At 48.3% G+C, this 24916-nt stretch overlaps 2 protein-coding genes and 1 long non-coding RNA gene across 3 annotated transcripts in view; 1 reads left to right on the top strand and 2 right to left on the bottom strand.

The window, feature by feature from the left end:
• LOC149365959 (TBC1 domain family member 2B-like) overlaps positions 1–24916 on the bottom strand; it is a 163122-nt gene that overhangs the window by 78564 nt on the left and 59642 nt on the right. The gene's annotated exons all lie outside the window — the stretch shown is intronic.
• LOC149365960 (uncharacterized) overlaps positions 1–24916 on the top strand; it is a 127728-nt gene that overhangs the window by 74555 nt on the left and 28257 nt on the right. Inside the window, exon 2 of the mRNA XM_089547444.1 lies at positions 24214–24324. Coding sequence (XP_089403570.1) covers positions 24214–24324 — 111 coding nt within the window. The remainder of the gene's footprint in view (positions 1–24213; positions 24325–24916) is intronic.
• Positions 1994–5947, bottom strand: LOC149365961 (uncharacterized). Its single transcript, XR_016283369.1, has 4 exons — positions 5510–5947; positions 5198–5287; positions 3992–4103; positions 1994–2108 (listed from the first exon to the last, which is right to left on the bottom strand). It is a non-coding gene; the product is annotated as an uncharacterized LOC149365961 (long non-coding RNA).

Below are 24916 nucleotides of genomic sequence, written 5' to 3'. Positions count from 1 at the left end.
AAGCTGTTCATGATTGGCTCCCGATTGCGCAGACTGGCCTATCGGGATCGGGACAGTCATTGCCTACGCGTGAACATATACGCATACTGTTCGGACCAAGACTAACACCATGCTCTAGATTCCGCAAGACTGCGCGGTTTTAGCTCGAGAAAAAGAGACCGTGAGTATATAGTGTACGCACTTTCGACGAGCAGCACGAACGGTCAATTATCGAAACACAAGTAGGTGGCGCTCCGGGGGGGACTGCCCGCCGATTCAGCTGATAACTAAGCGCCCTGGCTTCGTTAATAGGTGCCAGCTAAGCCCTGTTAATAGTTAAGCGCTCTGTTCCTCTCAATCGGTTCTGCCTTTTTTCCCTTCGTTTTTGGCTTCCGTATTTCGCTCGCAGCCCACTGTCCCCACTCTTACGGGGGCTTTAATTAGCCGGACCGAAATGAGAGGCCGAACTCTACCTGTCGCGGGCGGCTGTAATGCAATTATCCGGCGTTCGCCTATATTGCGCATCGCGCTAATCGCATCAGCGTATACAGGCTATATAAGCGCGAGCTTTTCGGGGCAGTCGAGGGTGAACGGCGAGGCTGGAGTGCATATGCTTATCGGGTCGGACCCGCAATGTTCCAAACAACAGACGGGACCGCACACTCTAAACATGAATACGCCTATATGGGAACAAAAAAAAGGAGTAAGTTGTCCTTTATATTCCACATTATATTCACCAAACGCGCATCCCGGGCTTTTCTCGAGGAATATATACACTCCAAACACGTATACACCTCTATGGGTGTAAAAAGGGTGTAAGTTGTCCTCTAATGCACACCTTTTTTGAAAGGGTATGTGCTAGAGCTTACTCCCGTATTACTCCTTTCTGCTTAGAGTGTACAAGGACGCGCACTCGCTGGAAGTGCGCGACCTCCGAGATGGCCGGCCGTAGCCAAGCCCATACTCGCGAAGATCCGCGGCGAATCTTCAAATTGCTCGACGCGCCGCCTGGCGGCCGTGCACGGCGGCAAAAAGAAGGGCAAGTTGCGAAACGCAAAGAGACAAAAAAAAAATACGGAAAAAAAGTCTCGTGCGTCACGCACAAGCGAGTCCTGACACTAAGGGCGCCCAACGTGTACTCAAGCGACCCTTTTTTTTTCCTGCCGCGACGAGAGGATAGGAGTAGGTATAAACCCCGCCAAAAATTAGATTTCCGCGGCGCGCTCGCGCGCGATTTCTTTAAACCAGGGAAAGAAATAAGTGAACAAAATTATGTCCGCTACGCGGAGCAAGCGAGTGCAGGGTACAGTACACTCTAAGAAAAAAAGGTGTGATCTTAGTCTTTTTGGGGGGTAAAACACTTGTCGCTGAGCTGACACCTTTTTGGGGGTAAGGTTACGCTGTTTCTTGGAGACTAAGTATTTATGCTCTCGCACATAGAGTAATGTTACGCTCTAATAGCCTAAACTTGCACTGACATAAGAAGAGTAACTTCAAACCAGTTAGGTATAACATTACGCCTTTCTAAAAGGGGTAAATGTTAGCCTGAGGAAAGCATAAACATATCCTAGCATGCAAGGTGCAAGTTTGCACCTTTAGTAGGTAAATTTATGCTATGTATAGAAGTGCAAAGTTACTTTGTCAAAGACTAAACTTATACCGTCATAAACAGAGCAAAGTTTGCACCCCTGTGGTGCATGCTTATACCCTTACATGGTGGATAAAGTTACCCTTCTAGTGGTATAAAGTAATGCCCTACTGCAAAGGGTATCTATGCACTACTCGGTGGTGTATTTATACTGTCCACACGAGAGCATTATTACCCTTCTGTAGCGTAAACCTGCCCACTGAATGCAGAACTAAAGTTGACCCATATGGTAGAAGCCCGAGTCTTTCTGGAAGTGCAGGCAGTGTCAAAATGTTGCGACGAATCTTTCATGTGAGATGGTCTGTGTCATTGTGTGTTCAGGTGCAGGTACTACTGCAGAATGTACACAAAGAATTCATAAACGAATTGGAGAAAGAAACATACCGTCATATTTATTTTGTCACATGCTACACCATATTACAGCAATGACCCTGGCAGTCTTCTTCATACAGGTGGAGGCAGTATGTACCATGTATTTGACCTGCACAGAGAAGAAAACATATAATGAATTTTGCAACCACAAAGCTCAGACGACGTGACCATGGGCTTAGTTAATTCAGGTCTAAAAGTGTAAACCACACAAAAGGCAGGGATAAAGGGCGATGCATGAAAACAATGCCACAAGTGCAGGCTTCTGTTTATTAATGAGAACCAAAATCAGAAAAGATATGCAGGAAAAATGAAACATGTCCTAAATGGCAGCTACTTAATCGCTCACATATGCTGACATTATCACAAGCACACTGGCTTCTCAGGAAAAATCCAGAATATTGTGCCCAGCTGCACGGTCAGGCTGTAGGCATCCCGGATGCCAGACTAAGAAGAGGGTCATATCAAGAAACAGAAAAACATGTGCATGAAATGGAAGCTACTAAAAGGTGATAAAATGAAATGCCGTTTAACAAACCCTTCCCTCCATTCTCGTGTTTTTATTTCTCTGTATCTAGAGTGGTTAAGGTTTCATGCAGCCCTTGCTAACAATATGTCTCTGGTCTCTGATGCCATTATATGTTTTGTTGCCCATACAGTGAATTTTCTTCCTAAAAGGGAAGTGTAGGTGATTATCTGAGCATCAATGAGTGATACTTCCAATTGTAATTTTCCCTGCATATATTACCTGTGAATTCATTTCCGATTAGCAAACAGCAGGAAGCTTGCGCATGTGATGGCATTTCTGGGTGCATTGCATTGTCACAGCCTTTCGATACAGTTTAAATACCTGGTGAAAGGCCTATGCACAAAGGCTATGCACTATAAATCTTAGTCTACCACTCCTGGAAAACAAGGAAAAGCTTTCGGCTAAATGTGAAATAATAGCAAGGGCAACTTACACATCTAAAGAGTTATCTCCATGCATGAGGTAACATCATACCAAAAAAATTATTTGGACCATATTATAATAAAGATACTTTTTGTTCACGTTCATAGCCTGTTTCACACTACACCTCTACATTATGCCTGTGCAAAAAGCTTTGGTTATGGACTGGCCTTCACTGACAGACTACATTAACTACACAAGCAGCATAGAAGTCTCCTTCTAAAGCACTATTTTTGCTTGAGGAAATTACAAAGCTCGTCTTTTTATTTAGACAGTGCTGCTTCATCCAATGCTTGCAGCATATGCAGCAGCAGTAATTCTCATGAATTACATTTTGCTGGCACAACAGAATGTTGTGTTACCTTTACACATCTTTTCAGATGCTTAGCATAATGAAATTGTAAACACTGACTGACAGCATGCAAGAATGGCTATTAAACCAGTTGCCTTCCATATCTGCTTTCACATGCAGGGCACGTGAGCTTAGTTAAATTTTAAGTTCACTCCAATGTGAAATAGAACAAATATGGGTTCACGTGAGTTATTGGAAATTATTCACATCAGTGAACAGCACCTTCCTACTCAAAAAGAAAGTGTGAACAGTGCAAAGAAGATGAACAGCCTCACATAGCTTCATATCACATTAAGCTCTACATGCATAAACGACGGTGCTAGTCATATTAGCTTGGTAGCATGCCACCCTGCCAAGCATTACCATAACTCTGCCTCATTTTTTTCTGACTTCTCCAGCAACATGAATTGTAGGCAGCGCCTCTCAAACTAACTCAATATGAAATCTTTGCTGAAGTCCAGCCTACTTTTGCAGAAAAAAAACTGGATTTATACTTCATGCCATAAAAAGTGGTCACAATTATTCAAACCATTATTCAGAAATTCTTTCGGAACTAAGTCCTCGAAAACATTGAAAAGCTCTAAAATCTCTGTAATAGAATGGCTGCAGCTGCGCAACATAGCATACTATGTTCACGGATGGACATCAAGTGATGATGAACTTGCAACAATGTCCCAATTACATAAAAACATACCACACACGTCTAGTCCCGGCCACTCGTACGGTTTTGAAGAATCCAGGCTGAACTTCGGTGCTAGGAGTGATAATGGTTGTGCACCTTTGCATCCCTCCTTCTCCCAGGTGCACTGCAATAGAGATGTCATTTATAGCGTTAGTGTAATGGTTAGTGATAACTTATATGTTCATTAAACCACGTAATGGCAGCACACATGCTCAAAAAACGACAGGAATAGTTTGAAAACGAGAAACAACTTTTTGTTCCAAACTTTATCTATTACAGCACTTGCCACATATTTATCACAGGCATAATTGACGCAGTGCACTGGCATAATAAGCCTAGACAAACTTCTACAGCACAATGGCCTATTACCAGTGAATTGTCACTAAGTGCCTAACATAATTAACATATCTTCTAACAGCCACTGCAGAAAAAAGAAATAACTATACTGTTACTGCTTACGAGATTGACAGTATTCATTACAGAATTTTTTTTTCGTTGACAGATTACCGCAGTGCAACCAAAATCCTTATTGTTCTAAACAGAAAAGCTTAGATACTAGCGTATTCTTCTATTCAACCTCTTAGAGCAACATCAAACCTAAAGTTTCACTCTTTCATAAGAGAATACAAGAGCACAAAAAGAGGTGACATAGACTGTACGCTTTTGTGAGCTAATGTTTGGCCACCAACTAGCCCTGACATTTTCACTAATAAAAAGAACTAAACAAGTTCACTTTTCTCTATTAGTTCTCAGCCTGAGTGAAGAGCCAGTTACATATCAACTTAACACCATTAGCAAGCGCATCTTGCCATTCGAATGCAGTAAAACTGCTAGCATGATAAGTCACATTCTGGGTTAGCAAAAATATTGCAAGGTGTAAGCGAAAACGGCCGCATGCCTGGAAGCGCAGAGCACAAATGAGCTGCTAATTTTTTGCCTATGAATAAATAAATTTCACGTTTACTGTTTTATCGTTTGCTTGCTACTCCGTGGTAAAGAAAAAAAAAATTGACGCCGTCCATTCGCAAAAAAAAAAAAAAAAAGCGGCCTGGCAGAAGGAGTTGCCTTGCAGCGCTAAAATTATAAAGGGATTATTGTGCAATAAGAATCACATACAGTGCTGCAGTAGATGTGAGCACTGCGCGCAGTACGTGCCACAGAAGCGCGCACACTAATTTACTCGCCCCTTTCTGAACGGAGACTGCGGTTTGGACTTACCTTACTGAATGGTCGTGAGCAGGGACAAATACTTGGCGTTGAAGAGACGACCGGCAATGTTCTTTCGCACGGCAGACGAAGGATCAGAGCCTGCAGCGAAAGAAAGCATGAGAAAGACGCCTGCAGATTGCGCCGCTGCGATCGTGTGTTGTACACGATAGGCTCCCTCCGGCCGCACGCGACCGGCTCAAAACAAGAAATAGCAACAAGCAGCGGCTCGCGCACACAATCCATGATAAAAAATCTGTATTGAACACACCATAACTTGATGGCAGGAAACAACCCGTATGACCAAACGAAAATGTCACTTACTTGTACGGTTGAAATTGGGCGCAAAGAATCCGTACGATGAGGGCGCCGCGACGATCTGGCGTGCGCTGTTTCTTTCAGACGTTGACTCTTTCGCGAAGATGTCGCCCACTGCAGCATCACACATCGATGAAGCTTGCACGATGAAGTAATCGCTGAACAGAACCTAAACGCACAGAGGCCCGTACTAAAAGATGAAAAGAGGAATGCGCGTCGCGACTTGCACGCACGGCACTCAGGCGCGGTAAACAGCGGCTTCGTCTTCGACTCTACGCGAGCGGCCAATCCAAATAGACAGGCACGTGACCTGAAGAGGGAGAAGGGAGAAACTACAACCCATCGCCAGCCATCGCTTCCAAAGCTTCCAAAGAGGAGGTTTTCCTTCCTCCATGCTTCGTGCCTTTCTTTCGTTCCGCCCATGGTTCCGCCGGACCCCGCGCTTCCCCTCTTTTCCTTTTCTCCGCTGACTAAGAACGTCTGCGTTCCCAGTAGTGTCCCAAGGTCAAGCTGCCCGCGTGCGGGGCAACAACCTTTGGTCTTTGCAATGTGCTGGTAGTTTATTATTTTTGCATGCGCCTCTCTGCCCTTGTGGCACGTATTTTTCCGCGCTTTCGGCGTGCGCACAACTCTTCGTTTATCGGAGACAACGAGCGCGGCGAGACTCGTCTTGTCAGTGCTTGCAGTATCCCTTTGAAGCTTTTTACGCAGCCAGCTATTACGCAGTATGAATTACGCAGATGCTGCCGTAAATGTGTGGCGTATGCAACAGAATAGTTTTCAGACCAGCTGCAGCTTAAAGTTACGAGCATCATTCGGAAGTTCTCGTACTACCGCGTACAGGAGCTACTGCGAAATATATATCAATAAACTGCCCTTCCTGTACTTCTAAAACCGATGTAAATGCTGCAGCATTATTGATTCAATGTCATTCTGTCGTAGGCTACAACAACAACAACAATGTCAGGTACAGTAACAGTTTTAAATACTGATATTGCCGCGTGATATTGCTGCGAGAAATTTCAACTTTCTTTTGTGGGGCCGCACCTGTGAGGAGAATCCGAAGAAAGCAAAAAAAAGACCGCTCTATTCAAAAATAGTTTAACTCAATCGAAATAGATACAGCTGTAGAGATATGGATTTAATAAAGCCGCATCGAGTGATCAGAAGCGTCAGGCAAACAAAGGGGATTCACAACATTTGAACATTTGAGGAAGATGGCGCAGAAGAGGGCTTCAAACGACAGTCGACCACTGCTGATGCAGCAGTTCTCACCTCTCATCGTTCCAGTGTTCGCGAAGTTCTCAAAATATTTTCAAAATGGGTCAACAGAGCAGAAATGGAACACTGCCAGCGCTATGCCAGCAAGCATCCGTTAAGACGCTTCAACCGACTGGTTATTCGGGCGATTCCGTCTATTTACGCGCTTTCATTTTATTCTATATAGGCAGTTGCCACCGCTGAATTTATGCTTTTGTTAAAGATTGGTTCGTCAGTGCGATACAATGTGTCCTTTAGCTCAGTTTTATTTGTGCATACAAGACAAAAGTCTCAGTCATCCGAAGCAACTTACGATGATGAAGGAAAACCTGCCGGTTTATACGCCCTAGTTTCATTTATTTTCGAGCTTGGGTCTTCGGGCTGCGTCTATCTAGTGCAATGTACTGTTTAGTGCTTATCATTAGCCTCTAAAAGAAAGAGTTATTTCCTGACGCATGAACCATTCCATAAGAATTCACAATGCACTGCCGCAATATAAGCGCCTTGATTACTGTTTCCTCTGGCTCCCGGTTTGTTGCGGAATTCGATGCTTCCATAGCGCTACAGTTCGAAAAAAAAAATGGAGGCAGTCAACTTCATTTCTGACTATCAGTACTATTTGACTGCATTAAAGCTGCGCGGAACAACCTAAAAGCTAACAGTTACGTACACGTACACTGAGTTTAAGCTAATTTCTGCTCTTGTAGGCGTGCAGCACAATTTCATACGCAAGAGAAGTTCGAATAGACTTAAATCGCTTTGGTCGCCTCGCTCCCTGTTTATCAATTTAAAATAAGCTGAAATTGAATTGCTTCTATGTGAAACACTTGTATGCGCCAAAACATGATCAGGAAATGCAGCTATCTCGAAAACTGATTACTATGGGCTTCGCTATCTTGTGCCGAGAGAAAGGATCCGTACACTTGTTGGAAAGGAAACGTAGAAATGTCTTTTACGCTGCGTTGAGGAGTTTCAGAGCAGATGTACAGGGTCCGTCAAAAGTTCCAAGGCCACAGGGTTTGCTTTTCAGCAGCATAGTCGGACTGTTGAGATACCCTCGAAGCTCAACATATCTGTAGAGAATAGAAGAAGGATCGTTCTACCACCTTAGAACCTCGATAGCTCTATCGGAATCTTAAGTGCCAGGATATACCGATGAAAAGCGGACCATGTGGCCTGGGAACTTTTGACGGACCCTGTACAAATGCTGGTGATCTCATAGTAGACCAGCAAAAGTGCGACTCTGAGGCCTGGCTCGTGTCTTGGTAAAAGTGCTCTAAACAAAAAAGTACCTATATATATGGAATGGTCAGGCCACGTTCACAACTCAGTTCAGATGCAGAATTATTCCTTCCCTAGTTTCTTTCATTTTGGTTTTTCAGCGTTGTCAGTGTTAGTGGTGAAGATCACGCGGTTATCAGCGAGTAGGGCTCTTTTTTGTTGTTGAAATGGAGCAGAAATATGAGAGTGCAATTTATTCGGGATTTGCGTGACATTGCATCTTCAGCTAACATAAAATTACTGCGTCAACAATCTCGCTCGTTCGTCTGATTTTGATTTATTAACTTGTATGCATATTAACCTGAACCCTTTCTGTTATTCGTCTGTTATTTGCTCAGGAACATGTGCCACAACGAGGGGTTATTCGAAAAGTGGTGCACGTTATTCGAAATTGTACGGAGGGAATTAACCGCCCTGGTATTTATCGTACGCTATTAGAAAATGAAGAACAGCGCTGACTAATAGAGCTTACGCTGGCTGTGAAGCAAAACTGTTCCTTTTAAAGCTTTTATTACCGCTTTAATAAAAGCGTAACCACAAGCCGAAATTATAAGCGCAATAATTTTTATGCCTCTGGTGTGTTGAAGCGCTAAACTGTTGATTTCGTTCAGAGCTGCGATTGGTCAGAGGAGTAACACAGCACCGATCATGCCGTCTGTCTGCTGACTTACTTCTTTTTAAAATGATATCCAATCATGAGTATGAAAGCACATGCACCGAATATTAGTGATTATTTTAAGTCGTTAGCAACCAAGAGCATGTTTGCATGCGTGATGGTTGTCGTGGCTGATCGCGGCCAATGCACCTTTTTTCAGTAACGTTCTGTGCATCCGCCAAGCCGCCTCCAGGCGGAGATGGGCAGAAGATCGCTGTACGTGTTCTTCGAAGAAATAGCTTCTGGTCCCTTGAAGAAGCGAGGAGGCGCGGTCAGTGTCGCCAGCGCGGGTGAAAGGATCAATGCAGTGGGGGAGCGTGAGCCAGCGTAGCTTTTAACTATTGTCCTCAAAATAACCCCGCCACCCCGCTTTCGGGAGAGGGCCATGTTCGAGAGGGAGGGGAGGAAGTGAGGGCTGCATACTTTGCTGTAAGCGTCTTCGCGCAGAGGGAACACAGCTGGTTTGAAGAGTAAAAAAGGGGGTAAGTTGTCTGAAAGAGACTAACGGCCTCCACCACCTCGACACGGGTGTAATGATGCACTCTGCAAAGTGCATCGTTAGTCCATGCGCCTTCAGATAGTATAAGTCGTGAAGATACACCCTTCTTACACCCTTTTTTCTTAGAGTGTACGGGCGAAACGGAATACGTTAGGGCTAAAGTCGTTATTGTTTCGTTCGCTTGCCTCTTTATAAGTCGCGAATATATACGGCCGAGATTCGCTCTGCCTTATACAGGGTGTTTCACCTAAGACTTTCTGCAATTTTTAAAAATAAGCTATTTGAATTAGATCCGCGCTTCTTCTGGCATAGCATTGTCAGTGGTGTAGTACATCATAATTCAAGTAAGACGTGCTAACTAGCAGGCTTGTTAACCAATATTTAATAGTTAACTTTTAAACTATTACCGTTGGGCTCCTTAATTATTGAGAGGCATGCAGCCCACCGTAAGTAATGTCCATATCCATTTTTAGAATTTCGAGAACGCGATTATCCTCGGCGCTGTGGCCCAACAAATTTCGCTTACATCGCGCCAAAATACATGCGGTTTGAGAAGCTTGCAGGCAAAGCAACCTCTCCAGTGAACGTAACTCGTCGAAATAGCCAAAATTTGTTGGGCCACAGCGCCGAGGATAATCGCATTCTCGAAATTCTAAAAACGGATATGGACATTACTTACGGTGGGCTACATGCCTCTCAATAACTAAGGAGCCCAACGGTAATAGTTTAAAAGTTAACTATTAAATATTAGTTAACAAGCCTGCTAGTTAGCACGTCTTAGTTGAATTATGATGTACTACACCACTGACAATGCTATGCCAGAAAAAGAGCGCATCTAATTCAAATAGCTGATTTTTAAAAATTGCAGAGTCTTAGGTGAAACACCCTGTATAGTGTGTATGGGCTATCTCGTTACGTCTCGTGCGGGGGCGTTATGGAGCGAGGCCTCCCTTTTTTTCTGTTATCTTTATTTGCGTGCGTGGCAGCGACGTGTTTGCAGCTGAACTCACAAGCACCTGCGGTGCTTTATACGTGAACTGTGCAGGGAGAACAAACTTGAATGCTCACATATATGCGCAGTTCGCGCGTGCGTCTGAGCGAGTATGCCGAACTATGCTGCTTTGATTTACGAGACGAAATACTATGTGTACAGTCGCCAGCAATATAAAAGGGAACAAACTTTGAGCATTCATTTATTGATTACTCCATGAATATGTGTGACAAGCGCAGTTTTTTTTTTTTTCGTTTTCTAGCTAGTTTTTCTCTTGGCGTATAATACTTTACTTTATACTATACTGTTTAAGGGCAGCAACGCGTTCGTTCACTGCACAAAGTGGTCAGTAAGGGAAGAGTCCCGGCTGTTCGGTCGTCCGTTAACAAAGCGTGTCACACGCGTTTAACTCGGGAACTAAAATAGATAAAAGAAAACTAATGGTTGCTTCAGATATAGGAGGAAAAAATGAACCTAGAAGCCAAGTTTGATGTCTGTGTATAAATTAGTTCATTAATTTTAGGCAAGAATGTAGAATTTGCGTCGAAATAGCGCGGACGTCGATATAGCCACGGGAACAGTGTGACGTCAAATCCACCGGAAGTCGTCATGGCATAGTGAAAATTGTCACATCATGGTCGGGAAAACGTTAGATTTGTGTCAAATTAGATAGAAAAATGTGTAATTAAGCGTAATTAACACTTAAGACCCCTGAAAGATGTATAATTTGGGTATCGATATAGCTACGGGAACGGTGTGACGTCACGGCATAGTGTTCTCGGCTTTCGCCTCTCAGCACTTTAGTTGCCAAAGTGGCCTCGCAATTTTATCCGTGCTGCGAAAGTGTTATTTGGAAGCCGTAATGAGCGCCCGCGGTCCCGTTTCAGTTAGCGCAGCTAGTATGCACTGCTATGCACAGTGTTGGTGAGTGAAGTATCAGTCCATTTCGCGGCTTAGTCACTTGTGAGCTCCGTCTCGCCCGCTTAAGACCGCCGGGTAGAGCGCACTAACGACGGGGCATTAAGCCTTAGGCGGAACCAATGGCCCGTAATGATAGATTCCTCCGCGACCGGCGGCTATTTGCAATATAGCACTTTTGGCAGGAACACCGCAGAGCACAGCACTGCAGCTTTTGCTTGGCGAAGGGATGGAAGTGGCTTGTGCGCTGCGCATATGTTGTCCGTGATCGATATGGGACAAACCAGTACACGAGGGCGAAAAAATTCACAGGGACACAGGGACGCCTTTCACTTCCGTTGTGGTGACGTAATTTCCCTCCAACCAATGGGAATGCTCTGGTATGGTGAGGTCATTTCCCTCCAGCCAATAGGAATGCTCCGGTATGGTGACGTCATTTCCCTCCGGCAATGGGAATTCTCAGGTCTGGTGACGTCACTTCTACTTCCAGCCAATTGGCGAATTTAGGTTCCGACGACACATTTTCTTCCAGATTCAGGCTCAGGAACACTTGCGTTGAAATGGTGTCTTCTAGGGCCACTCAGGACAAATTGAAGAATGGCCTGAGGGGCGAGTTGGTGCATGATGAAATGAACGGCGGCGCAACAAGGACACTAACAAGAGAGGGGACACCACAGTTGGTAGTGTGCGCATGTGGTGTCCCCTCTCTTGTTAAGTGTCCTTGTTGCGCCGCCGTTCATTTCAGGACAAATTGAATTTGACCTGTACGGATCGATTGGCGTGTTCTATGAAGTCAAAGCTGATACTGTCCTGAAAACGGAGTTCCAAAAGCTAGAAAAGTCCAGAGTGAGATACTACAGGTGTCGCCATCACCGGCCGATTTCGCAAGTAAGCTGCGGCCACGTCAAGAGTTTTTCCAGATCGCGAGTTCGCAGATCTCGGAGGCTGAGCTACACCGCCATTCACTTCAATGACGGCGATCACGGAGCCCTGTTCGGTCCTGACGTGACGAGTTTGAATCGACCGAAGAAAAAAAACATTCAATTACTGCCAGACAAACGTGAACGTAGCGCGAAAGAGGCACAGAAGCGATCTTTCTGTCACAACAAAAATTGGACATTCTTGTCTTCTGTGCCCTACCTTCTATCACCTTCCATTATGGAAGGTACGTACAGTTAGCTACCGGTGCCTCGTTTCGATTCACACACGGACGGCTTTCACGCCGCCGCAGCCGACAGCTCGGGGTGCGCTAGGAAGGGGCGGGTCGTCGGGGTGCAGCCGTTTACTAGAAGGTTTCTCCTCTCCCTCTCTCTCTCTCTTCCCCAACTCCCGCACACGCAGTTGCAATATGCAGCGTCCGGGGGCGCGTCGCCATTACGAAAGAGCTCCGCGCGACGCCCACCGAGCCTCCATAACACATGCACCAACGTTAACGCGCACACACACAGGTAGACGGACACACGCAGGCGCATATGCGTATATATGCGGTCAGGCCACGGCGCGACCAAAACACGCGTGAGCGCAAACGCCCTCTCCGCTCCGTCTCCCACGTGCGGGCAAATTGGGGAACAAACAAGGGTAAAAAAAGGGGATGTGTTTGGTCCGCGCGGTATGACAACGTATACGGCTCTTCCTAATCAATACTGCATGTTGTGTACATTTGTAACCGTACCAGTCTTCCGTGTGTACCTGGGCAGGCAGGTGAGCACCATTGTCACTGAACTGTGTGCGTGCGTGCGTGTGTTTTTTATATTCAGTACGTCTGTATTTGCATACCATGCCTATACAATAGCGCACCCTGAAATGCGTATCTCTTGTCTTTTCTTTCATATTATTGTTTTCTTTCGGGCTTCCGGCGCGCCCCTCATACCGGCGTCATCAATTCGTATTCATGCTCGAAGCTTACCCACGCAAACGGCGCCGGGGCGGAATTCTCGATCGGTTGACTTTCTAACGGAAAAGGGATGGTGTGCGTGTGCGCGGGTAGGGGGCGTGGTGGTCTCTCGACGTCGAGCTAGCAGCGGGGCGGGGGCGAGCCAGGGATGTTTGAGGGGGAGGGGGGGAAGAAACGGTGTTAGGTCGGATTAATCGAACCCGCCGGCCTGGCGAGCAGCTAGCCGCGCTCCTGTTAATTAAGGCGAGTGATTCACGGCTGCACGAGCTACGCGAGAGCCATCGGCCGGCGCTCCTCGCTCGCATAAACTGACCGTATGTGTGTACGGCCGCGAGCTCGCGATGGGGCCCGATAAATCTTGATACGCCGCGCGTCGAAGGGCTATTATGCCTCGGGCCCCCCGATAGCTGTGGGAGGCACGCTAACGCGATCGATAAGACGCGCCAGAATTGTACGCGCTTTACGTTTAGTTGCGTTAGGCGAGCCGAAAGACTCAGCGCTACTTATTACTGTTGCGCCGTTCCTTTTCTGATTGGGTGAACCTCAGGAGCATAGATTAACGGGGGTAAGCTGGGGCGACGGAAGGCAGTGTTTTTTTTTTCTGTCTCTGAATTATACTATAGAGTTCGTTACAGAGAGAGAATATGCGTTAACTGCCACTAATACCGCGTTCATTAGGTTAGGTTAGACTAATCCTTTTGGTCGACACGGAGGTTCAAAGCATTTGACGGCAATTCTTATTGGTTAGCGCCGCCAACCCGTATACATTTGTGAAGGTTAGGTAAAGTAAATCAGCCAGAGAGGTACAGAAAGCACTTTTCTTTTCGTCAGTTTAGTTATTTTAATCTACCTATGCATAAACAGCGCCGATTTGCAAACTCGCCGAGGTTGCACAACGACCATGAGATCCCCAATCAATTCCTCAAGTACAGGATTACGTCAAGAACACGCAAAACATACATTAGTGAAAAGAATTTCTCGGAGGAATAGGAGATACAAGAACACCAATTGTTGAAAAGTTCGGAGCGAAACGAAATTTCTAAAATAAAAATATTTCGATATAGCGAGTATTTACTCTATGCCTTCTTCGGAAAGCTTCGTATACAAGGCGCGCTGTCGTCTCTGAAAACGAGACTCCCCCTTCTATGGCAGTTCCGGCGAAAGCGGCCTCGGGCGATATACTTCTCCTGACTGACGCATGCCACGATATTCCCTTTATCGTTCTTATTTTTTGGGGCACCTTTTCTAGGCGTTGCTGTTTAAGTGGGTTTGACCTGACTCGACGCCCGAAGGAAATGCATATACCATGTGTATACCATTCGATCAAGCCGCCGATCTTCGGGCCGTGCGCATCATCTAGACGTGTGCTGCTTTTTTTTTTTTTGCTTCAGCGGCTTACTTCTTGTAGGTATATATAGCGAAAAGTAAACAGGAGAAAGTGTTCGTGGCGCCACCTGACAGGCATTGCCCGATGCACCCGTGCGCGCCTCGCGTTTCCCTGATACGCTACACTGGTAGACACGGCTTCGGGAAACGCCGCATGTAGCGTCACCTGGCGGCGTCCCGCGGTCGCTTCTCCGTACAGAGTGATCAAGCAAACGCACGCTGTAACGCCAAACAACTCCCCCTGTAGTACCATTCGTGTATTTGTGTATACGCTACATAAACACAGGTACAAAACGGAAGACGGGCCAGCCAGACATACCCAGCCAAACCTTCCCGAAAACCCTCGTCGTCCTGGATCGCGAATCGATCAAAGTCTAGAACGGATTCCTGCTCTTTCAGGTCTTCCTCTTTTTCTTTCTTTCTTTCTTTCTTTACGCCTCTCTGCTCGCTTGTGTCATTTTCTACCCTCTGTCGCCCTGCTTCTCCCCCCACCCCCCCTTCCCCTACCGTCTCAATATATTTTTCTTAGGCTGCTTCTGAGCCCTGCTTCTTTCTCGCACCAATCCTTTCGTTCAAGCCTTCGGTAACGCACTTTTCATTTGTTTGTTTTTTATTTTTCTCCGCGTTCGCTTGCTGTTTCGAAAGCGCCTGCGACCTCTTCCTCCATCACGGAAAGAGACTCGTCACCATGGCAACCTTAATGGGCCGGCCTTGGTCCGCGCCATGCCCGACATACATCCTCGTTTTGACTTTTCCCTGTTCCCGCTGTCACCACGCGCCGCGACGCGCGTGTTGCCCTTCCTCCTCACTCTCTCTCCGTCTCTCCTTCTCTCCCCGCCGCCTCGCTTCTGTCACCCCCTTAACTACATCACGCCGCATCCATGGTACGCATCAAGGACAAAAGAGAGGCAGAAAAATAAAAAGGCTCGGGCGGTAGTCGTTGCACAAACATAGCGTTATGCCGGATCAACGCTGGCTAAGTCAAGCCAAGTCAAGGGCCACTACACAACGAGTAAACCGGAGCTCCTCTCCTATTTGTTCCTCATTCGCATCCCTATTTCCCTCGTTCTATCCCTAAATCGGATTATTCCCTACATCTTGTTCACTGCGCTTCCACAAGCTATGCAGGAAAGTTAAACAACGAAGAAATGAGGCGATGTAAAGTGGAGTCCCACCAGCGCTCAGAGCGGCCGTCCCCGTAGGACCGTGGTCACCTTCGGCCCTCCTCGAACGATTCCCTCCCCAATATCCTGTTTTTCCCGAGCTTACCGCGGTGGCGGCTTTCTCTTCTCTGCATCGGCAACGCCGCGGTGCTTAAAATCCTCCCACGCGCGCGTCTATCCTATTTGCGCCGCGTGGGCCGCTCGATACAAGAGCCCCCACTACACGCACGCAGAGCAACCACCGCCCCGTGTCCCGCAAACGGGAGGTTCCCACATCTTCCCCACTCCCTCCCAATCCTGTATTCCCCCCGTGTTCTGTCCTCCCGAACCTGAAAATTTCTCTTCTTATGTTGTAAAACTTTATCCCCAACCGCCCAGCTTTTTTTCTTTTGCAGTTTATCCGGATGGAAGCTCATTACCTCCTAGCCAAAGCACTGGGGTTCCCAGTTTTCTTCCCTTTTTTAAGTATCCTCCTTTCCCTCTACACGGAAGCTTGTCCCTTCGACCAGGCGACCAACCTCACTAGAGGAGGCCTTCTTCACGCGAAACCACATCTCCGCTCTTTCCCTAGTTTTGTTTTCCCTCGGCTATTTAGTTACTTGCAGAGTCTACAGCTCGTTCGACCGGAGTGCACGCTCCTCTTTCCCCAATTTCCCTATCCCCAAAAACTTGACCCCACCCCCTCTTCTTCGACCGTGCCGCTCGCGCTCCTCGACTGTCGTCCCGAGAGTCGCCGCCGCGACCTTCCTTTCCCCATTTCCCTCTATCCTTCTTCCCTATAGTCTCCTACCGGCACGGCACACTCATTAAGGCTTCGCGCGCGGTCTTAGTCGCGGCGGTCCCCGGGCCGTGAGGTGGTTGCCGCGGCTACACGATGACGACGGCGGAGACGGAGAGCCGAGCCGGCTCTTGCATGCTTACGAGGACACGTTTCCGTGGCACTCTGCTTCCTACTTGCCTCGCTTCTATTCTTTTCCCTCGCTTTTCACTTACCCTTTACTCCCCCCCTTTCCTTCCGAGCTTTATCTCCGCGCTCCCTCCGAGCCATACGAGCAGTCATTAAGCGTGACGAGGGCGCACAAGGCGACTGGATGATAGAGCGAAGAGGAACGGGAAAGAAGCGGTACACGTGGGCGAGCGAGAAAGAAAAATAGGGAGAAACGAGATAATCGTGCCAGTCGATTTTCTCTTCCCTATTTTTATTCACTGCCATCCCCGATGGTTTTCTCGTTCCGCATAGTATAGTGTAGCGGCTAACTTACTAAGCGTTTTTTCCCCACCCGCCGGTCTCTTTGCGGGAATGCATGTCCCAGATAGAGGCCGGCGAGAGCGTTTCTCTTGCGCGTGCTGTGTAACGATAATGGGACAGGCCGCTTAGCCGACGCGGCGGCGTCCAGTGCCCGTGCAAGCCTTTCCTTTCATCTTCATCCTCATTTCCCTCTTCCTCCGCGGCGCTATAAGAATAATCGCCGCCACTACACCCAGCACGAGCGCGCTGTTGTAGAAAGCGAGGGGGGAGGGGAGCTTTCTTGTGCGTACCGACACTAACCGCACAATGGCGTTCTCTGCGTGTGTGTGCGTGCGTGTGTGCATGCGTTTCCATCTATTCTCCCCTGCGTGTACATGTGAGTGGCCGGCGTTTATTCTTTGGTTAATCGAGCTCAGCCGACGCTCATTGTATTCGCTGGTGCCTGCTAACGAGCCGTAACTCTCTCTTCCACTTCCCCTTTTATCTGCTTTACTTTTAAACGGAACTTACGCGCGACGTTTCATGCTACAACTAGGTACGGTGTTGGGCGAGCTTGTTCGTGGCGGTTCTTAGTAAAACTATATAGAGTCCCTCTATGCCTTCTACACGAACGTTGAAACTACAGCACAACATGGAGCTCCACAGGGGGCGTTGCTGTCTATGCTAGGCCTCGCAGTTGCTGTCCTCGTGATTCACCGCAGCGTAATGACGCAAAGCTCCGCTGCAAGTCGCTACAAGGTATTCATAAACTGCCGGCGCGGTGGCTCAGTGGTTATGGTGCTCGGCTGCTGACCAGAAAGACGCGGGCTCGATCCCGGCCGCGGCGGTTGAATTTCTTTGGAGGAGAAATTCTAGAGGCCCGTGTACTGTGCGATGTCAGTGCACGTTAAAGAACCCCAGGTGGTTGAAATTTCCGGAGCCCTCCACTACGGCGTCTCTCATAGTCTGAGTCGCTTTGGGACGTTAAACCCCATAAACCAAACCAAATCGTATTCATAAACTATATTATATAAACACTCACTAACCGGCGCAGCCGACGAGACGCGTTCCGAGACCAAGATCAACGACACGGCGCGTCCTTCGCAAAATCCGGCCCCGTTTAGCCCCGCGGGCGCGTTTCTTGAAGCATATGAGCTTTCAAAACTCTTCTCTCTTGCGCACTCCGGCGACGCGTTTGCTTTGAAAAGGGGAACGACGAAGCATTAGGCCACGGTCGCTTCCGGACAGCACCGAGCGGCGCGGCCCACTCCATCCTGCCTGCCTGCCGCTGCGGCGCGATGCGGATGCCCATTGCGAGCCGTTATGAGATGTCGGAGCAGGCTTCAAGAGGGAAGGCGGGAAGCCATCCGTGCGCTGTGCGGATCCGGCAAGGGACCGCGCTTTTAACGTGCTTGTAGTAATGCGCGCTCTAGCAACTCTCGTCGTGGGGCTTACTAATGTCCGCGGGACGGAAGGAAGTCGGCTTGCAAAACGATGAGAGCGCCCTCTAGGACGGGTCGCCGCACTCCTACGCGCTACTAAGCAGGGAGAGGATATTAATGCGAGAGCATTAAAAGTCCTCCTCGGGAAGAAAGTGTGTCATTGGTCATAAAATTTGCCCATTGCCTGGAGGGGAGTGACGTCACCAGAGAGAAGCGTTCTCATTGGCTGGAGAGGAGTGGCGTCACTTGTGGCGAAGGCGTCAGCAGCTGCTAATGATTGCCAAAACATTCGTGTTTGCGGGTGAAGCCTCCACTTGCCACCTGCCAATCATGGCAGGTGCAAAAAGTGGAGAGGGAAATCCCCTTTCCTTTTCATGCGCTAGCAGTAGGCGGGTCACAACCGAAAAACAGATGCGGCCACGTGAAAGGACGAAACCCAAGCGCGCCAGCTGCAGAGAAGTGGAAAGGAGGCAAACTGGTTCTGCGACAGCTCCAGCCAGGTGGAAAGGGGGAAACCGCGTTGCGCAAGCTGCCGCTTACATTGTCTGCAAAGACGTCATAAGTAGCCTATGCGAAGGGTCCATACATATTGTGTTAGCCGACCTACGTCGCATTTAGTTTAACAAAGTAAATCGGGGGTTAATTCTTTTTTTTTCCCTCGAAAGATACTTTATCAAGCAGCCGACTAAGCCCTGCTGTCCCCGCTTACAGTCATTCTAGCTAGAACATGTACGGTGTGCTTCGTTTGCTTTTACGACTAAGGCCGTTTGAACGACGATCGACTTCATGCCACGTGCTGTTTCTTCTTCCAAAATTGCATTATCAAAGGCAATGCGCAAAAACAAAAAAATAACTGCGCACAATTTCTTCCTTTGGCAATCTCGTTTGTAGGGGGAAAAAAAAAGAAACCGCTTGATTCGGGACGGCACAAAGGGTTCCTTCCACATGCTGTCACGCTTAACGCTGGACAAGTACCGCGCCATTTCTTCTTGTATAAATCTCGCACATATTGTAACGCCTATATATACGTTGGGGACAAAACGAATCTCGTCCGAGACTTTGCCGTCTCTTCGGTTGTGCCGCCTTTTTCGGAACGGACGCTCGGTGCGTCCGCGGAGGATGAGCGCTCCGAGAGAGGGCGCCAGCTATACGACGCCCCCTTCCCCCGTTGCCCCCGATGGGAAATGACTTCATTTCTCCATGCGTTTGTTCGTCCACCGTACACGGGTTTCGACCGTTCGTTTTCTTGGCGCTCGTTCGCTTGGGAGTGTCTCCCGGCTGACTGGATGTCGCGTTGTTGTTGCCCGGCGTAGCCTCTGCCGATCGGCCTTTTACTCTGGAGACTGCCTTTGCCCGTGCTGGCGCGAATCGCGTCGCCCTTTTCTTTTCTTTCCTTCCTTTATTTTTTTTCTCATTCCACGCCTTATTCCGAGGCGTCCTTTCCTACAGTTCGAGTACAAAGAGAGTCCTTTTTAGTTTATTTTATTTTTCTTCTTCTTCTGTACGCATTAAGGGTAGGGCGACAGAAACAAGGCACGAAGCATACACGTTGGGCTGTTTTCTGAGTATGGAAGTACAGCGCCGACTGAACTGGTCCCCAACATGCCGAACTGAAACATGCGGAACTAATATGAAGGTACTGCGTTAGGCTTAACCTGCTCGGTTAATCCAAAGATCTACCGGGCCTATTGTTAGCTAGTAGGCGAAACAAATGATATGTGCGTAAAGGTGACTGAATTGTCCGTAATCGTCATTTTTTCGGAGAATAATGCCATTGTCGTAAAAACAAAAAATCTTCTTGGTCGGCCGACGCGAAAGCGACCGCCATTGTAGCGACAAGCTCGGTAGACAAAAACCGAGCTTGAAGCTGCTATACGTGGAGCAACTTTCCGGTAGTTAACACAATGTGTGGGAAATTTACTCCGTGCTTGAAATCACAACGCGCGCGTCGGGCTTCCGGGAACGGCCTAATCGCAGAGCCATTTGCATGCTCGCGCGAACCTGCGGATGTGATCTGAATACGACAGCGCCGTTCGTGTATGTCTCTACCCGGTTTCGCGGTTCGTTTCTTGAGACATGTGGCGGGCTCCAAAGATTTTTTTTTTATGGTTTGCGATTAGAATTGAGAGGACAGCGGCGCACGTGTACACCTGTCCACACCTTCGTCGGTCTAGCCCTGTGGCGATCCGCCCGGTTTACGGAGTCTACGTCAGCGAAACGACCTTTGGCATGACTGCAGCCACCGTCGCATAGGCTCCACTTACACTTCCTGGCTTGAAGAACCCTCGCAGTTACCGTCTCAAAGTGCTAATGTCGTACACACGTGCGCTGAAAATATGCAGCTTGCAAGAAATCTCCACGAATGTGGCGTTGCTTGAATAATAGATAGATTCAGCATAGCGCGCGAGTCGTGATCCTCTGCGCATGCACACACCTGCCACTGCGCAGGCACGTGCAGTTAGGGTCTCCGCGTAAGCAAATCGAAGCGTAAGCGAATACCTTGTGCTTGGCGCATGATGGCCTTAGCTGCCTATGTGCCATTAAACCCAACACAACACTCCATGTGGTCCATGTGGTGCTATGAAATCTAACTAAGGTTCTCATCCTCGCGGCTATAAAGCGCTGATTATGAGTGCGCTCAAGAGACTGCATCTGTCAGTTTTGTAGCGGTGTAATATGCCTTCTTCCATAAAGGCCAGCTGGTGTACGTTAGCCTTTGACGTCGTCTGCAAAAACCAAAATCGCCAGCAACGAGAAACATCTTTCCGGAAAGCGAAACTATGGAACGGTGTCCGGAAAAGTCTAACAGCGCGACAAGGAGCAAGGAGTAAAGAGAGTAAGCGCTGTAGCATACTCCATTTTATAAAAGAAGTGTGCTAGACAGCTTATCCCATTTTTACTCCCATACAGGCGCATTCGTGTTCACAGTGTACACACACAGGTATAACACTTCAGGAGACGAGTGCGGCAGCCCGTATCCGTGCATCGCTTAACAGTATTAGTCGTCCACGTAACCGAGCTGCGAACCGCGGTTCCGCTTCGGCGACGCACACAACGCATCCAAGCTTAATCCAAGCTCGCGGGGGCTGCAGAGGACGCGCGCGGCTGCGGTGAAACGGAAGTAAGCGGCGGTTTACTTCCGGTTCCGGTTCGGCGCGTTTCGCGGAGGCGGGACGCGCCCACGGCGTTGCCGTAGACACGGCCCGTCGCCTGCGTATCGGTTAATTGAATTAGAGCGGGCCTAGGCCAACGAGAGCTCCCCTCAAACCACCAGCCACCACCGACCTTTACACCCGTATCGCTTGAACCACGTCGGAACAGCGCTGTTGACTAAGACAGAAAACAGAGCACAGTTCCGTCGCTCGCTGCGGCCTTTTTTCTTTTCTTTTTCCTTCACTCATCATTGCTTCCGTTATTTCTTCGGCGCCGTAACTCCTTCTCGAGGTCAAGAGCTCGCGAGTTTCGAACAACATCTGTCGGAGGAGGCAGCAGTCGGGATGTAGAGCGTATAGCCTCCGGCTCCAACAGAGCGTACACACTCTAAACAGATAGGAGTAAATAGGGAGTAAGCTAAATAGGGAGTAAATAGGGAGGACAGCTTGTTCCTTTTTTTACTCCCATATAGGCGTATTTGTGTTCAGATTGCACGGAAGGAGATAGCGGCGCCGGGTTTCTGCCGAGCTTAGGAAATCACCGTCGAAATTCAGATGACAGTACCGATACTTGAGTGAGGGTTGAATGCGAAGGGAAAGGGAGTGTGAGTGGAAGGTGAGTGATTGCTTGGATGAATGAGTTCGCGGTTCAGGACGGACAAACGTTTCTCCGTAATGGTCCTTTCTTTGCGATCGTTTGGAGTTATACAGATCGATAAGGAGTTTTATTTGTTGCGAAAACTGAGCTGCCAGAGCGTCATTTATGACAAGAAGTGGGAACAGATACATAAAGGGAAAGAAAAACACGAACAGAGCTGCTGTATTTTTTTCCTTCATTCCTGGCGTCATTTCGTGCTTGTATACAAGGCGCGTATCGAAGCAAACTCTCACTTGGTGCCTGGCGTGCTGCTGTAGTTTACACATGAATACGCCCGTGTGGGAGTAAACCGTTTTTATTCCTTTCCGTTTAAAGTGTGCGTCGCTTTGCTAGCGAAAGGCGACTGCAGGCTGCACGAGAGGAAAAAAAAAAAAAACACTGTCATCTGACACCCCTTGTGTATTCACGGTTAAGGAAGAGGCCTTTAAAGGAGTCACGTCCGCTTCACTTTAGCTGTCTCGTTCAATCTATTGTGCCTTTTTTCTGCGCACAAGAAAGCCTCGGCGCGACTCGACAACAAGCAGATTCGCAGACGCGCGCAAAGCGGTTCCTTTTTTCCCCTTTCCCTTTTGCAACCCGCTTAATTCGCTGCGCCGTATTCAAGCGTAAACCTCGCAACTGGGACACTGACACGCTCCACAGTCGACTGCCTGTTCTGCTCTGGGGGTCACTTTTCAAAAGCGGTCCGATGAAAGAGAGAGACGTAAAGAAGCAATGCCGCTGGGAGGGGTAAAAAAAAAAAAACGAAGCGAAAAGAGCGCGACTCGGCACGTCTGTTTTGTAAACATGTGCATTTTTCTTTCTATCTGCGCGCTGGGAGGATGTGTGCTCGCGAGATAACATGGATTACCAATCGACTCGGCTCGGCTTTAACGTGCAGTCGCCCGCCGCCATTGTGCTTCTCCATTGACTGCAGGAGCGTGCGCTCGGCGAGTGTGCCTCTTTCATCATCCCTCTTTCTCTCTTATTGTGGAGGACAGGCTACGAGCAGAACACGCTCGCGAAGTGCTACTGCTCTGCTAAAAATGGATTCTGGTCGTTTCAGTGTATGGTATATAGCGGGGACATGTAGCCTTTTTAAAAAGTGCGATAGCTTTAGAAGCCCCATTGTACCAAAATGCGTCGTCTGTCATAAAATTCGCCGATTGGCTGGAGGAAAGTGACGCCACCAGACGGGATCATTTCCATTGGCTGGGGGGAATTGACGTCACCAGACCGCAGCATTCTCATTGGATGGAGGAGTGACGTCACCAGGCCGAAGCATCCTCATTGGCTGGAGGAAAGTGACGTCACCAGACCGACCGACGCATTCCCATTGACTGCAGGGCAGTGACGTCACCAGATCGGTGCGATTCATGCGTAATGAAATAAAGCGCGCTTGTTTTCCTGTTACGATGGAAGATACTGCTGTGTTACACAGATACCAAGTACGATAAAAATAAACTTACATAGTGCAAGGACTGAATCCGACTCCAGGATCTGAACTTTGGGTGGGGTCTCGTATATCGCCAGATCTACGTTCGTTACATTAGACGTCTACCTTTAGTACAGAGAAGCAAACAAAAATTCTTTCGCAAGTCCAGCGAACTGAGCTTATTTGCTGAGCGAAGAACGCCGCGGAAATATGCATTCTAGTTGGTTAACTGCCTTAGTTGTATTATATGAGTGGAGAAAACTTTTCTTCGTGTATTATCACTCCATCGCGTCTAATACGCTATACAAATATTTTTGCTGTTGGCAGGTTCATGCGGTATACCTATATAAATAGACACCTTTAGCGTACCGTGTACCGTGTTAGCGTTACCGGTACCGAAGTACCGGGAGCCTGCGCGCAGCCAATGCGCATGCGCAAATTGCCTTGACGGCGCCGGATGGCGCCACATACCCGGCAGCTGTGATCGCGCCCGCAGCGTCGGAACCAATCAGCGCGCGCTCACCGCCGGTGCGCGGGCTCCCGGTACTCCGGTACCGGTAACGCTAACACGGTATGCTAAAGGTTCCTAATAACAGCGCGACAGACGGGACAGTAAGGAAGAGAGACAAATGTCCCGTCTCTCGCGCTGTTATTTATATGTCATGAACCAACCGGCCCGGCTGATTGCACTTACGGTATACCTTCATGATGCCCTACGAGTGAACTTCTCGTAACCCTTCTTTTCCTTCTCTTCCTTCTCTCTGTGCAGAAGCATCGCTCCGATAAGAAGCACAGCGAGCTGGAAGGCAGCGAGACCTGGCGTAAGCTCCACAAGTCCAACAAGCACAGCAAGGAGCGCTTCCATCACCACGAGAAGCACGTGAGTACTGATGGACGTTCACTGTGTAGTTAGTGTGGCTACTTGCAATCCGGGCGTACCCAAGAACTCGAGCGCAACGCGTGCTGACGTCACGCAGCGAAGCAGCCAATGGCGCGCGGCGAACCGCGGAGGAGCGAACCGGTTCCAAGGCGCGCGTCTCGTGGATACACCTACGACTTACAACGCGTTCGTCGATTCCGAAACTATACAGACGAGGGGGGGGGGGGGGGGGGGGGGGCTTTGGGCGATTTCTGTCTGCATATCTGAATTATGTCGGGCTATACTAGCAGCGCGTAACAAAGAGAGCGAAATTTGATTAATAGCAGTGTAACGTAAGAGAATTTCCAAAGCCGCCTGCGCAAGATTTTTTTTCTTTATATCTGCTTCATTCTGAAGTGGAACGTTCCTATGCACACGTTTCAAACCTGGCCTGTCCTATCCTATCTATTGGGGCTACAGTGAACCCCCCCCCCCGTGTGTGTGTTTCATTCGGGCGTGTTTCATTCTCTAGGGATCGTAAAATTGCTAACGCGTAAAACGCATTATACGAATGCTAAGCGATTATAAACGAATGAGAATGAGAGCCTTGCCA

This window comes from Amblyomma mixtum, chromosome 1 (assembly GCF_055824585.1).
Source record: "Amblyomma mixtum isolate Tamu chromosome 1, ASM5582458v1, whole genome shotgun sequence".
Taxonomy (NCBI): Eukaryota; Metazoa; Arthropoda; class Arachnida; order Ixodida; family Ixodidae; genus Amblyomma; species Amblyomma mixtum.
Note: the sequence above shows the minus strand (reverse complement) of the source record. Positions and strands in the feature narration are given on the sequence as shown.